Genomic DNA, 16,172 nt, shown 5'->3' with positions numbered 1-16,172 from the left:
AATTTTATGTAAAGGTGGGGGGGGGGGTATCAAGGAAATCATATAAATATTGTGCATGAAAATAATTTTTCTAAGAATTTTTCTAGTCTAAGATATAGAGTTCCAGTTTTGTGAGTATTCCAGTCACAATTTAGATGTTTTGGTTTATTGGCATTTTGAGCATGGAGAAATTAATATATTTATCCATCCATATTTCAGGTTGAGAAGGAGGTTGTAGATTTGATGATGAAATCTCTAAAGTACTGTAATGTGGACATTAAGTCAGCCAAGCAGCCTATGTGTCAGTACCGAGCCGCAAACATCCACCATCGTCTAGCTTCTCTGTATCACAACTCTCTACGAAACCAGCAGGTACACTTATACAAATAAAGCTAATATGATGAACACTTGATTACCTTTTGAGTTATTTGAGTAAATTCACAAGTCAACTTTCTGACTTTAGTGTATGTAATTCTTAGTTCATCTGTTCCTGGTGGTCATTTGGGTGGGGTGGGAGTGAAGGCATCGTCTCAAACCGCATGCCAAAATGTACAATCTTCTCCCATTCTGAGAGAGCTATATGGGGACATAGTCATGTTTGTGAAAATGAAAGTTTGTTTTGGGTGATTCTCAGGTGCTTTTGGGGGCTTGCCCCTCCCTCTGGGCCCCCTGTGGAACACAGCATTTAACCTGCTGAAGATCTTGCCAATATCCAGTTGGTTTGGCAATTCATGTCCTATGGACATTTCACTGAAGCCAAACGCTCAAGTGAGCTTCTCTGATCAAAATTTGTCCATACTATATTTTTTGAATTCGCCCCATATTAGATTCACCCAAATGAGAGTAGGGTGAAAGGGGCGAAAATGAAATGGGGACAAAAATTTCCCTGTATACAGTATTTATATGGAACCATCCTCAGGTCGTGTAGATTCAGATATGTTCAAAATATGCATCCCCCCAGGTAGGTTGGAACCATAATGAAAGTTTGAACTAGTCAAAATGGAATACACTTAATTAGAATAACCTTAATATTATTATTAATATATTATTATTGATATTCATGGGTAGCCATTGTCAATGGATTTCATTTTTTCAATGTATTTACAACCCCACAAATATTTACTTCCTCATCAAAGTTGTGTTCATTGAATTCTATGTATTTATGTTTAAACCATGATTACATTTGATCGCCCAAAAATATTAGCAATATTCAACTGTATTGAAAGTTGAATCATTTGCATCTTTATATAAATAAGAATCAGGGAAAGGCATTGTTATCTTTTGATATTAATAGTCTTATTATACTTGTGGGTGTCAATATTAGTAACTTAAATGTGCCACGTACCATAACTCATCTTCATTAAAGGAATTGGAAACATGTTTTATACTTAGTACCAAATAGTATAAGGCCATTCCAAGTTTTTTCTATGTTTAGCGTCCGCGTGCGCCTTGGTTTTTGACACCCCATATGAGAAAAAACACAACAACAGGAGTCCTGAAATTGATAAATTTACTTGAAATTTTTGAATTTTGTAAATTTCTCCAAATAATTCTGTACAGTAAGTTATATTGGGTGTATTGTAAGCATTTAATCCATTGTTTTTGCTTAAGAATAGATATTTCTTCTATTAAAGCAGTTTAGTTAGATCAAATCATTTGAAGGAATCATTTTTATGACTTTTAAGCTTGTGTTTTATGTTTTGGCTTGTGTGTTTTTTGCGAATAGGTAGGTAGGTTTTTGAAAGATGAGTGGACGCTAAACAGATAAAAAACTTGGAATGGCCTTACTGGCTCAATCCATACTAAAATGTATGTTGTCCCATTTGAACCAATTGTTTTTAATTAACTCGTAGTTTGATTTTTTTTTGTGTGTAGAATTCTGAACAGAGGAAGAAGTACCTTCGACATCTGACAGAGACACATTACAGGAAAGCTGAGAGTTTCTTCTCCTTGTTAGAATGTCACACAGAGCTTCTCCGAGTTTTGTTAGAGCAGGTGGCTTTGTGGGAGTACATATTGCAAGGTGAGTTTAGATATACAAGTAAAACAGATGCAAAACATCATCTGCAAGGGCTGTACAACTAAGGCTACATAAATTTAATTCTCTGGTTCTCTGACAAATTTTCTCTGAAACAGATGCTGGTGGGAGGCTCTATTTTATCATTTTATTGGCAACGAAGTAGATGAGGGAGGTATTTTTTTTTAATTAATGAATTTTCTATAAAATGATGATAAAAATTCTTTTTTTCATAAATAGAATGATCCATCCCTTTTTCTTTTGCTGCATGTCTAACAAGTCAGAGACTTCATATTTGATCTGTTAGTGCAGAAAGGGCAATTACATTAAAATTCTATTTGCTTATATGAAGAAAAGCAACTGTGACATCACATGAAAACTTAGTAAGAAAAATTAAGTGATAATACAGAGAATATATGCTGAGTATCAAAAACACAATAATTTTTATATGTTTCTCGCTTTTGCAAAGCCTGGAAATTTTTTATAGGACATGAAAGCTCCCCTTCTGTATTTTACAATGACCTTGCCAGCAAATACAATTTATCATTGAGTTCAAATGCTGACTGACGTTTTTCATACTATTTGTTAGTCATTTATATCATTTATAAACTGAATTGATGACGGTTTTTTCCGTTATTTCCTGATCATGACAAGGAGCACACAGTGGGTGTGACTGGCCATCAGGGGATGCTCACTCCTCCATGGCACCTGATCCCACCTCTGGTGTTTTGGAGGTCCATGTTTGCTCTACTTCTATTTTGTATTGTTTTATGGACTTTGATATTGAATACGTTTGTTATCGCCATATCCTTCATTGATGTTTAAAATGGACATTGCAACTTGGTTCAAGTTAATTGGTTTACATTTGGGCAGGGACATTTTATGGAAATAATGAACGTAGCTCTTTTGCAATATTTTTGCTCCTCTAGGTCTGACTAATACAAAAATACAGCTGAAGACATTAATGTCAGCCGTCAGGTGCTTGTTGGAATGTCGAGGGGTACTGGGACACATGATCAAACAGCTGGATGACCCTGATGTATGTGATAAGGTCCAGTCTGAGGGGACAAGCCTGACAGACATATTGGAGTCCAGACTACAGTTTATACTGCTGCATCTCATCAAATGCTACAAAACCAACAAACTAAGGTAATTACAGTCCAAACTGGTAATCTTGACTCAAAAGACTGATATAAAAACATCACAATATTCAGGAAAAATTTTTGGAGGTTATTTTTTGTCCATGTCTGCCAACAAACTAAGGTAATTACAGTCCAAACTGGTAATCTTGACTCAAAAGACTGATATAAAAACATCACAATATTCAGGAAAAAATTTTGGAGGTTATTTTTTGTCCATGTCTGCCAACAAACTTAATTACAGTCCAAACTGGTCTGCATCACAATATTCAGGAAAAAATTTTGGAGGTTATTTTTTGTCCATGTCTGCATTTTACAAGCTGATATTTGAATGTTATTTTAAATAAAGACCATGTATTGTTGAATATTTTCCCATGTGAAGTACCAGTAAGTCATTTTAGTCCAACTCCAATTATCTCTTGTGTTGGTAAATAACGTTAGTGCCCTTAGTACCACAACTGTAAATACTATTAAAGTTTTCTTATCTATTATCAATTCCACACGTGGGTACATAACACGTACTGCATTTCATTTCCCGAAAGTTTAGACATTTAGTTTAATTCATTTCCGGATTTTTAACAGGTTGCTCTGTGGCAATTTAATGTTAACCAAGTTCCCCATTGGTGAAAATAGAATTTTGAAAGAATTTATTTCAAGCCACATTTTCAAAATGAAAATTAAAATCCCGCTTTCATTGCCAAATAATAATACCTGAAAAATTTTGGAGATAAAAACTTTAAAATGTTGGAAATGAAAACTATAAAATGTTGGAAATTAAAAAAATTGAAAGTTTGAAAAATTCTGGAAATGAGGTGCAGATTTAAATGTCAGAGTAATCTGTCAAGTGTAGAAGTCAGTGCTTCTTGGAAAATTCCCAAATGACAAGTGATATTATTTTTTCATTTATACTTTTAAAATTATAACAAAATACAGGGCATGATCGACTCACAAATATGACAGATGGTTGGATTGCATGTTTAAACAAGAAAAGTAACAGCTTTTTAAAAAGCTTGCCTGACTAAATCAATCAATATCTGCATGAGGAGTGATAAACCTTTTGAGCAATACTTTTTTGGGTTTAAAATATGTCCTTACTTTACATTTTGAAAAACTTGTGTAAATGAAATCCTTGATTTTATTTAACTTACAGAAGAATCATTTTTACACTGCATACTAAAGAGTTGTTATTCTGTTGGTGGGGGGAGGGGGTGCAAGTGGAGTGATCTGCCTTTGGATCTAAATTGAAAGCTACATGAAACCTGTTAAGAATTGTTATTCTGTTGGGGGGGGGGGGGGGTCTGCAAGTGGAGTGATCTGCCCTTAGATCTAAATTGAAAGGTACATTACACCTGTTATATAATATCTATAATATTTGTTATGAAATCATGCATTGTAAACATTTTAAAGGATGGACATAATTTAAAGTACACATTTTGTCGGAGTGTATTTATTCCACTGAAGTAAACAGTTGTAATATGTGTTAATAATTTTTTTTTTCTTAAAAAGGAGGGGGGGGTATTGTCACTATCATATATTGAAAATGAAATAAGAAAATTCAATATTTAGGCCTTTGTGGAAAGAAAAATATAAGATTTTGTACTGGTTTCTTATCTATTGTGTGCATCTGAAATGGGGATACAAATGTTCCATGACTTGTTGAACTGCATGCGTTGTTCATTATTGGACGAGTCCATTTATGTAGTAAACAAACTGCGGGATCAGGAAACAAATTAGAAAAAAATCATTTCTCTAGTGTTGCATGTCCATATACTGATATGTACGATATGTTACTTAAAAGAATGAGATAAAATTTATACATAGAATTTCTGAAGTGTTAGAAGGAGGTTAAAAGGACAAACTTTATTTTATTCCATAGACGTACGTTAGCACACTCATTCACACAATAGAAAAATCTAAGGAAGCTTACTGTGACATTTGGCGCAAAAAGAGCGATTAACCCCTTTCGTAGAATATAAATGGACTGATCCAGTAGTATAGAAATGCAGAAAAAAGATACACGGACATGTGAATAATTGTTCCATGCAAAAAGATTAAATGAAGTAAACACTACAGTATTTTGCATTTATAGTAAATATCATTCTTTTTTCTGAAAACTGTTTCTTATAAAATGCAGGTAAAGAATTCCAATGTAAATCAGATTGCACAAAATCTAGCTCTCGAGGTATGATCTATTAGTTTCGGATCTTGCAAATATCAATCCTTATACAGCTTGACGCCGTGAATAAATAAAGATATTTATTTTAATGTTTTATTACAATTTTGTAGGATGTACTGGCTAACTTAGACATGTAATAAATTTTAGTCAAAGCTAACTTTTGACTTACAGTACGTGCATGATAGATAATGGATTTCCAACACTTCAAGATTCATAAAATACTTTAAATACCTTTTCTTAAAACCTACGATGGGGGTATTTGTCCATTTGTCAATTTCTAGTTATTGTTTGAAGCATTCCATCAAAAAAAATGTCATGGTTGGTGCTAGGGCATTCATATTTCACTATTTCTTGAGACAGGACCTTTCTTTGGATAACAACATATTTTTAGTCTCTTGAAATTTGAGTTTGACTTGCTTTTGAAAACTTTAATCTTTGCCATGAGCTGCCATTTGGAGGCATCAGTATGTCACAATCACATCTTTTTATATCTCTCCAAAGGAGAAGGATGCAAACTGTTTTACCCATGTGTGTCTGTCTGTAACAAGATTTCTTCAAAGTTTTCTCAGCAGCTTCTCATGCAGATGCTTGAAATTTGAACACAATGTTATAGGTTGAATTCATTTTTAGCTCACCTCAACGAAGTTGGGGGAGCTTATGTGATACTCTTGGCATTGGCATTCCAGGTTAAGTTTTCTGGAGCAGTTTTCTTTTTAAGTACTTCTATGCCCTATATTGATTAGACACAGATGGAAGATGCTTCTAGTGTATTTCATTGTACCAGATAAGGTTTCAGCTGCAATTTCAGCTAAAGAATGTCCAGGTGAATGTTTCTGGAGCAGGCTAACATTTTTGGTGCAGTTTTTAGTGTAGGTCTCATTTAAAAGTAACTACATGCATAAGCCCTATGTTGACCAAACATGCATGGATAATACATCAAAGGATGTACACTACCAGGCTTGCTTTGGATGCTGAATCTGACCTACATTTTCTGGATGAGTGAACAGGTTAATGTTTTTAGTGTAGGTCTCATTTCCAAGTGTGAGCCCTATAATGACCAAACTTGCATGGATGATACATCTACAGATGCATACAACCAGGCTTGCTTTGGAAACTGAATCGGACCTACATTTTCCAGATGAGTGAATAGGTTCAAGTTTTTGGTACAGGTCTCATTTCCAAGTAACTAGAAGCCCTATGTTGACCAAACTTGCATGGATGATACATCGAAGGATGCATACAACCAAGTTTGCTTCAGATGCTGAATCTGACCTACATTTTCCAGATGAGTGAATAGTTTAAAGTTTTTTGTGCAGATTTCATTTCCAAGTAAATATGATCCCTATGTTGACCAAACTTGCATGGATGATACAACTACAGATGCATACTACTAGGCTTGCTTCAGATGCTGAATCTGACCCTCATTTTCCAGATGAGTGAATAGTTTAAAGTTTTTTGTGCAGGTTTCATTTCCAAGTAAATATGAGCCCTATGTTGACCAAACTTGCATGGATGATACATCAACAGATGCATACTACTAGGCTTCTTTCAGATGCTGAATCTGACCTACATTTTCTGGACGAGTGAAAAGGTTAGTTTTACGCATGTTTCATTTCCAAGTAACTATGAGCTCTATGTTGAGCAAACTTGCATGGATGAAACGTCTAAGGACGCTCGCTAATGAACTATCTTAGGATGCTGAATCTGACCTACATTTTATTGATGAGTGAACAGGTTTAAGTTGATGATACATCTAAGGCTGCACACTAATGGACTTGCTTCGGATGCTGGATCTGACATACATTTTCCAGATAATGGACCAGGTAAAAGTTATGGATGCAGGTCTATCACCAAGAAAATATAAGGTCTATATTAATCAAACTTGTACAAATTGTGCTTCAAGGGATGAACACTTGTTGGTTAATTGTGTGACTTTGCCTTACTTGAATGCAACATTCATTGAGGTGAGCTCTGTAATCTCTGATTACCTATTTTTATACTAATCTGATGACAACTTCCTGTTTATCCCTGGGTCTCTATGTATATGACATTTCTGTCTCACTTGAACTAGTGTATATTCACATGAGAGTAGGGGTATTACTAGTGAGCATAATTGGCTCCAAGGATTTGTATTGTACAGTTATGGAATGGGTACGAGGGAAATAGCAAATTTATGGTTCCCCGAGGGCCAGGAAAACTATTTCCAAATAAAATGCTGAGCCGTTGCACAATGACAAGCTGGAAGTTGTTACCTGCTGAGGGGAACGATAAATTTGCTATTTCCCTCGTACCCATTCCATAACTGTTTTATTGTACAGAAACAATCATAGGCGATTTAATTTTTTTTACCAGATATTCTGACATTAAAAAAACACTGTAGAGGCATAATTACAAATGCATGTGTTTTAACACATTGTATGATAAGTAATGCATCTTGTCCTATAACAATTAATTATTTTTAAATTTTAAAAAGTATTTTCACTGACATTTCGAAGAATTATTGTTATCTTCATTTTGCTAGAAATCAAGTATGATTTTGACATTGAATGTCGAAATGTTTTGACGTCATAGTTACATTGATAATAACATGACGTCACAGACTCGAGATTCCTTGAATGCTCCGCCCACTGAACACTTTGATTGGTTAAAATTACTAATAAATACAACTCTATTCATGAGGGAGTAGTCCCAGGGAGTAGCTCTGATTTTTCAGGGAGTAGCCCTCAGATGGGCGAAATAGTCTCTTCTCGGAGAAATAGATAGTTTTATGGTAATAATTTTATATAGAGTATAATTACAGTAGAGGTATAATAATATAATTTATTTACTATTTATTAGAAAAATATTGAAATTTAATTTATATCCAGTGTTTTAGTTTTAATGTAAAAAAAATTAATATATATATATTTGAATATTCTTTAATTCTATGATTAGATATACCATTAGTTTCAATGCTGATTGTGATAATGAAAAAATATTAATTTGTGCAAGGATATGATTTTTCTTTATTATCACATTTATAAAAACAATGTTTGTCAACTGATGTCATATCTGATGGACTAATCAGAGTAATGAAATATTAATTTGTGCAAGAATATGATTTTTTTTATTATTATCACATTTATATTAAACAATGTTTGTCAACTGATGGACTAATCAGATAATTTCTCACAATTAATACTTGATGTGAAATTTTTTTTAAAAAAAAAGGATTTTTAATATTTTTGCTGGTATATTTAACGAATAATTTTTAAAAAAATGGTAAAGTGTAAATGATAAAATGACAACCCAAACAAATTAAAACACAATTAACTCGTGGTGTACATGTACTAATATTTACAAACACTGAGTATCATATCCTTCATAATACCCCCACAAACAGTACTGTTGTATATTGGAATAATGTCCGTCTGTCTGTCTTATACCATCTATCCATCTATAGACATGATTTTTGTCTGGTCTTGATTGTTTTATAGACAGTCATTTTGGGTATGTGGGGTTTTGAGACATAGAACCTAGATCATCTATACAAAATAGAGAGGGTATCTATATGCAGTTTGCCTGTTGCCCAATATAGTCAATTCTCTGAATAAATATATTATTTAAATCTATACAAAACAAGCATGTTTGATAAGAGAAGTTTCACTTTACATATGTCATTAAAATAAATTTTAATCACATTGCTACCACAACTTGCTGATTTTGTCATCTTGAATCTGTAAAAAAAAATCATAAATTTTCAAATGTAATAGATATGAGAAGAATCCCTCTTTGAACATTGCTCTTTTTTTCAGTAAACCAAGCAATGTTTTGAAGACAAAGACACTCTATAGAAAAAGCCTAGAAAACAAAGAGTCCCTGAAATCATCTACAGTGAAGACTCGCTGGAGCCATCTTGTCCAGTTATTAGAGGAACTTCAGTCTCTCAAAGAAGACATTATGCCTAAAGAGTCCGAGTTTACATAAACCTTTACTGTCAGAGGATGGAGTCTTGCCATCTTTTCAACTTTGATTTTCTCTTCTATGTAAAATGTTTATTTCATTTGACATAAATGGATCTAAAAAATTTTCAACTACATTATTTGTCTTTCAAATTGGATGTGCAATTGTTTGGAAAGTAATTTATTTATTTATTTTATTTTTTTTTTTTTGAGGAGGCACAATTAAAATTTCATTACAAGTCTCTTTACTGTTTATTCAGACACTGTTGTGATGATTTTTGTCCCCTGCTTTTGCAAAAGTGTCATTACCTCTCTGTCGTCTGCCTAGCTGTAAGTCTTCTTTCACAAAAAACATGAACCATTCTTTTGAATGGGAAGAGATACTTTCAAACATGTATTATACATGTGCATTACTTGTGGCAAGACCTTTCTAAATATACTGTGCTTTTTATATCCCTGCTCCAAAGGAGAGGGGGGTATACTGTTTTACCCTTGTGTGTCTGTCAGTAACAAATTTTTGGTTGCAGTTTTCTCAGTTACTACCCATCCCAGATGCTTGAAATTTTAGCACATTCTTTGCTGAGGCATGTCATATGGTGGGATTCATTTTTGTACAAATCTGATGTCAACTTCGTGTTTATCTGTACATCTGTCCGTAACATACATGAACATAACTAACTTCCATCACAGTTTCCTTGGCAACTACTCATCAGAGATGCTTGTAATTTTAGCACATTTCTTCCTGAGGCATGCCGTGTGGTGAGGTTTCATTTTTGTTCAAATCCAATGTCAACTCCGGTTTTGTGCCTGCTTTCATTCATCACATACGAAACAAATTTTTGTTGCAGTTACCTCAGCAGTTACTCATTGCAAATGCTTGTAATTTAAGCACATTCTTAGCTGAGGCATGTCATATTGTGAGATTTTATTTTTATTCAAATCCGATGTCATCTTCCTGTTTATCTGTGCTTCATAAAAAATTTTTGTCGCAGTTTTCTATGCAACTACTCATTGCAGATGATTGAAATTTTAGCACATTTTTTGCAGAGGCATGCTGTATGGTGGGATTTATTTTTAGCTCACCTGAGCCGAAGGCTCAAGTAAGCTTTTCTGATCACATTTTGTGCATCATCCATCCGTTTCTCTGTCTGTCCGTCTGTCTGTAATTTCTTCATATTTTTGACTTCTTCTCAAGAACCACTGGGCCAGTTTTAACCAATTTCTGTCCCCCACTTTTGCAAAAGCAAAGGGACATTAAATCTCATCTGTCAATCTGTAAGTCTGTCTGTCTATCACAAAAGCTTTAATCTTGGTCATATCTTTTGAATGAGAAGCGCTACGCTTTCATGTTAAACCCGTATACAACCTGTGACAAGACCTTTCTAAATGCACAATGAATTTTTATCTCATGACCTTGAAGTCTGACCTACTTCTCAAAAAATAAAAAGGTGGTCATGACTTTTAAATGAGAAGAGATAGGACATTCATATAAAACCTATGACAATACATTATGATTTTTGACCCCGTAACCTTGACCTTGAAGTTTGACCTATTTTTGAAGAAAATAAGCATTAATTTGATTTAGCTATAGTTTTTGAATGAGAAGAGATAAGGGCTTTCATAATAAAGCTGTGTAATTTTTGTGACAAGACCTTTCTAAATACACTGTGATTTTTGATCTTGTGACCTTGAAGTTTGTCCTCCTTATTGAAAATGTCAATTTTTCCTTATAACTTTTGATTGAAAAGAGGTAGGGCTTTCATATTTGACATGTGCATTACCTGTGACAAAATATTTCTGAGCGTGCTATGATTTCTTACCCCTTGGCCTTCATGATTGACCTAATTTTAAAAATTCATCTTTGGTGATAATTGACATATGATATGGCATTCATATTTGATCCAATATGCCATAAATAATGACAACTCACCCACAAAGACACTGAAAGTGTGGGACCACAATTCTTTGAATTTGCTTGTTTTGTATGAGACTGTTAGCTAACCTGAGTTGGAAGCTCTATTGCACTTTTTCACCCTTGTCTGTCATCCGTTCATCTGTCTGTCCCTCCATCTGTCCATCTTCCTTTCTGTCTATCCATTTGTAAACTTTTCTCATTTTCAAAATTCTTTTAACTGTTAGCTTACTTGGGCTGAAAGCTCAATTGCACTCTGTTGATACCCTTTTCTGGGCAGCTACATGTAGAAGGCAAAGAGTATATAAAGTTGTTATAATGAAGTTATTTTTTATACATTATGAAATCTGTCCACTTGGTCTATTTAATTATTTAGGCCCCTATATTGTTCTTAAAGATATAATTTCCCTTTTGCTATTAACCTATGATACCGTTTGTAATTAGCAGGTGCAAAATATGTGATTTTTTTCTTGCTCAGATGTATGTTAATAATGTTGGCGAAACTTTTTGTGGTGGACAAATAGTACAAAGACATTTCAAAAGAGATAATTCACATTTTAGATGTGTTTTTTTATGTTTCACATACAATTAAATACTGATTAAGCAAGAGATTGCATAAGAAATCAATGCCAAATGAATAAATTAACACCAAGCACGAGACCGATCAAGGTTATTTTATTCAAATTATTTTATTCTATAAATCACTGCAAATAATATACTTGAAAGGTCAGTTGAATAAAAGAATTGTGTATGAACTTTTACAATATTAAGAACAACAAGAGGCCCATGGTCCACATCGCTCACCTGAGTAACTTGGGTGATGCAGTTCTCTACCCGATTTCCCCTTTTGCTATACCTATCGTGCCCCTACCCCCTTCCTTTTCATGATTTTAACACTTCAGAATCTACACTACCACATGCAGGATGCTTCCACATAAGTTTCAGCTTTACTGGCCTATTGTGGCCCCAAAGGATGCTTCCACATAAGTTTCAGTTTTCCTGGCCCAGTGGTTCTTGAGAAGAAGATTTTTAAAGATGTGTTCTATTCATTTCTATGTACCTACCCCCAGGGTCATGATTTTAACAATTTAATATCTACACTACCCAAGGATGCTTCCATATAAGTTTCAGCTTTCCTGGCCCAGTGGTTCTTGAGAAGAAGATTTTTAAAGATTTGTTCTATATATTTCTATGTAAAACTTGGATTCCCTATTGTGGCCCCGCCCTACCCTTAAAGTCATGATTTTAACAATTTAATATCTACTCTACCAAAGGATGCTTCCACATAAGTTTCAGCTTTCCTGGCCCAGTGGTTCTTGAGAAGAAGATTTTTAAAGATTTGTTCTATATATTTCTATGTAAAACTTGGATTCCCTATTGTGGCCCCGCCATACCCCCAGGGTCATGATTTTAACAATTTATTATCTACACTACCCAAGGATGCTTCCATATAAGTTTCAGCTTTTTAGGCCCAGTGGTTCATGAGAAGAAGATTTTTAAAGATTTGTTCTATATATTTCTATGTAAAACTTGGATTCCCTATTGTGGCCCCGCCCTACCCCCGAAAGTCATGATTTTAACAATTTAATATCTACACTACCCAAGGATGCTTCCATATGTATAAGTTTCAGCTCTCCTGGCCCAGTGGTTCTTGAGAAGAAGATTTTTTAATGAACCCACCCTATTTTTGTCTTTTCTTGATTATCTCCCATTTTAAGGGGACTTGGCCCTTTATTTTAACAATTTAAACTCCTCCTCACCCAAAGATGCTTTGTACCAAGTTTGGTTAAAATTGGTCCATTGGTTCTTGAGAAGAAGTTGAAAATGTGAAAAGTTTACGGACGGACAGATCTAGACGGACGACGGACAAAATGTGATCAGAAAAGCTCACTTGAGCCTTCGGCTCAGGTGAGCTAAAAAGTAATTTAATAGTTTTCAGTGGTCAAATAGAAACCTTGTAAACAATACATAGGTAAAATTGGATTAAATACCTTGTCATTGTATACAGTAAATGTTCTTCAAAGACTCGGAGAGGCCATTGTGAGAGGGAATGAGATGAGTTTACTTTGAGCATCCTATTTCTCTTGCATTTGGGAAAATCAGCATCATTTATGAGATTTTTTGGAGGCCTAGGGGATTTCTTTTAATTCTATGTTTAATATTTTTAATATGTTTAATTCTTTGTTTATTTAATTCGATTCTATACGATGTAACATGACACAAAGGTGGCTGTTAAGACCTTTGGGCCTTTTGTTTTAGCTAACAAGAGGTTTTCTGGTCACCCACTGTCGTCCCTCTAACTGTCACAAAATGGGATCTAAGGATTTAAAACAAAGAACCTTTCAAATATATTTTTTTCTCTAGACCATTTCTCCATGAATTTTAAAAATATATAATATGGAAATAAGGGGAGAAAACTTTTACATTGAAATATACATAGAACTTCCTTCAAATGTTCCTTTCCAAATCCATTCACTGCACCAGAAACTTTAAAAATATTATGGAAATATTTCCAAATTCTATTCTGTTATTACTTTCACCAACAACACACCCTGGGATATTTTACCTTTTAAATGCTTCTCTGGCAGAGAATCAGTCATTGGTTCTTCTTTCTCTCTAGTACTTCATGTAGTTGTGCTGACTTTCTGCAGCAGAATATCCATTGTTGTCCCCCACTTTCGCGAAAGCAAGGGGACATTAAATCTCATTCGTCTGTCAGTCTGTCCATCCGTCATAAAAACTTGAACCTTGGTCATTCTTTTGAATGAGATGAGATAAGGCTTTCATATTACACATGTATAGTACCTGTCACAAGACCTTTCTAAATACACTATGATTTTTGACCCCATGACCTTGACTTTGAAGTTTGACCTACTTTTTAAAAAAATAACATTACTTTGAATTGACCATAACTTTTGAATGAGAAGAGATATTACCTGTGATAAGACCTTTCTAAATAAACTATGATTTTTGGCCCCATCACCTTCACCTTGAAGTTTTACATACTTAAAAGAAATAAGACTTAAAATTGGCCATAATTTTTGAATGAGAAGAGAAAGGGCTTTAATATTAGACCTGTATATTGCCTGTGACAAGACCTTTCTAAATACACTTTGATTTTTTGACCTTGTGACCTATACCTTGGCGTTTAACCTACTTTTCAAGAACTTAAACCTAGCTCATAACTTATATTGAGAAGACATATGGCTTTCATATTAAATCTATGTATTGCATGTGACAAGACCTTTCTTAAACAACACAATATGATTTTTGATCGTGTGACCTTGTCCTTGAAGTTTGACATACTTTTCAAAAAATGTACATATTTCCTCATAATTTTTGATTGAGAAGAAATAGGGTTTTCATATTTGACGTGAATTTCCTGTGACAAGAAACAGGGTGTATCTCCGAGCATGCTTTGATTTCTGACCCCTTGACCTTCACAATTGACCTAATTTAAAAAAATCAACTTAACTTCTGAATGACATAAGAAAAGGCGTTCAGATTTGACACAATATACCATAGTAAATTAAATGACATTTCATCCACAAATACTAGTACAATGAAGCGGGGGACCACAATTCTTGAATTTGCTTGTTTCTCCTAATGCAAGGATGTTTGGTCATTAGTCTTGGGATCTTCTCCCGATTTGTTTCTCTCTTCAGTAACAAAAAATAATTGCTATTTATTACTCAAAAGCTTGACATCCTTGAACATGAAAACACCAACGTTGGATACTGTGTAACATTCTCTCTATTATCTGAGAACAAAGTCGCTAGACGTTAACATCTCTTTTCCGATTTCTGCGATAAACCTCTTCAAATCATCTAAATAATGTTGATCTATTTACAGAAAGTTTTCAATGTTCCCTTTGTTTTTCTGTTTCCTTGTATTGCCTTGACTAAAATTAAGAAATTTTGGATGAAAAAAGCCTACTTTGAAGTTCTGTATCTTGACAATACTATGCTCAAATTCCAAAATTTCAGCTTTTAAAAAATACTCTAATCTGTAACTGTCTACCAAGTCAAGGACGCAGCATCGTTTTTTTAAAAGGGGTGCCCCAAGCTTGAAAAGCAGAGAGAGAAGAGAAATTTTCAATCTCAAAAATCCTATTTCTTCGGGGAGGGGGGGGGGGATGAGAGTTAAGGTTCCAACTTCTTTTTTTTTTACAGCTTAACCAGTTTTACCTTTAAAGCAGTAATAAGAAAAGCAAAGAACAGCAAAGTCTTGATAAGTCATATTATATATGGAAGCATGTTAAGGTAGTGTTGATTCAAATTTAAATCAGTCAAGACCCTTAGGTTTTTTAATGTACAAAAAGCAATTGCATGCATATGTATACAGGAAAAAATCTTTTCTTGTCCAAACCCAAAAGACATCTAAATCATATATAAATAATGAAGAGTCTTCAAAGTTTGTGAAATCAGACCTATAAATGGGCCGTAAGAGGGAAAATGAATTTTAAATCCTTTAAATATCTAAAGAACAGCAGGAAACAAGATGCCCCCGATGGTAACACAATTCTGGAGTGGGACGTAGACTGAAGTGGTATACACTTATCCTTGACTGCTCAATAGCTAAAGGCTAGGTTAAAGTTGACAACATACAAACAGGATCCGGGGGCATGATAAAAAGAAACTTAATTGAAAGTTTTGGTCCATGGGCCATTTTTTTCTTTGATTTGTAGTAGAGTAGGAGGCATTCTGTAGAACCGGCTCTACATAACCATTAGAAAAATGGAAAATACGAGTGTTGCTTTAAAAAGAAAATGTGAACTTCATTTCCGTTTAGCGTGTACACAAATGATTAACGAAGAAGAAACTGTGTCAGAAAGGTTATAAAAATATGTTGTTCTTGAAATATTAAACATTCAAGAGCGATGACATACATATAAATATTTTGTTCATTATCATGTCTTACACCAAACATTTCATACGAATGTAAATCCCAGAGTTTGGAATGCGTAATACAGGCATGACCAAACTGATAATAAAAACAGATTTCATTC

The 16,172-nt window shown here is 34.1% G+C and overlaps 1 protein-coding gene across 1 annotated transcript in view; it reads left to right on the top strand.

The window, feature by feature from the left end:
* LOC134273100 (erythroid differentiation-related factor 1-like) overlaps positions 1-9,477 on the top strand; it is a 43,242-nt gene extending 33,765 nt beyond the window's left edge. The window contains 4 exon segments of the mRNA XM_062755276.1: positions 199-351; positions 1,855-2,002; positions 2,926-3,145; positions 9,106-9,477. Of these exon segments, the coding sequence (XP_062611260.1) occupies positions 199-351; positions 1,855-2,002; positions 2,926-3,145; positions 9,106-9,277 (693 nt within the window). The 3' untranslated portion in view covers positions 9,278-9,477.
* The last annotated feature ends 6,695 nt before the right edge of the window (positions 9,478-16,172 follow it).

The sequence above is a fragment of the Saccostrea cucullata genome, unplaced genomic scaffold (genome assembly GCF_032062105.1).
Source record: "Saccostrea cucullata isolate Sc308-1 unplaced genomic scaffold, CSIRO_AGI_Scuc_v1 ctg994, whole genome shotgun sequence".
NCBI classification, from domain to species: Eukaryota; Metazoa; Mollusca; class Bivalvia; order Ostreida; family Ostreidae; genus Saccostrea; species Saccostrea cuccullata.
The sequence above is the reverse complement of the archived record's forward strand: the minus strand, read 5'-3'. Positions and strand labels throughout refer to the sequence as shown.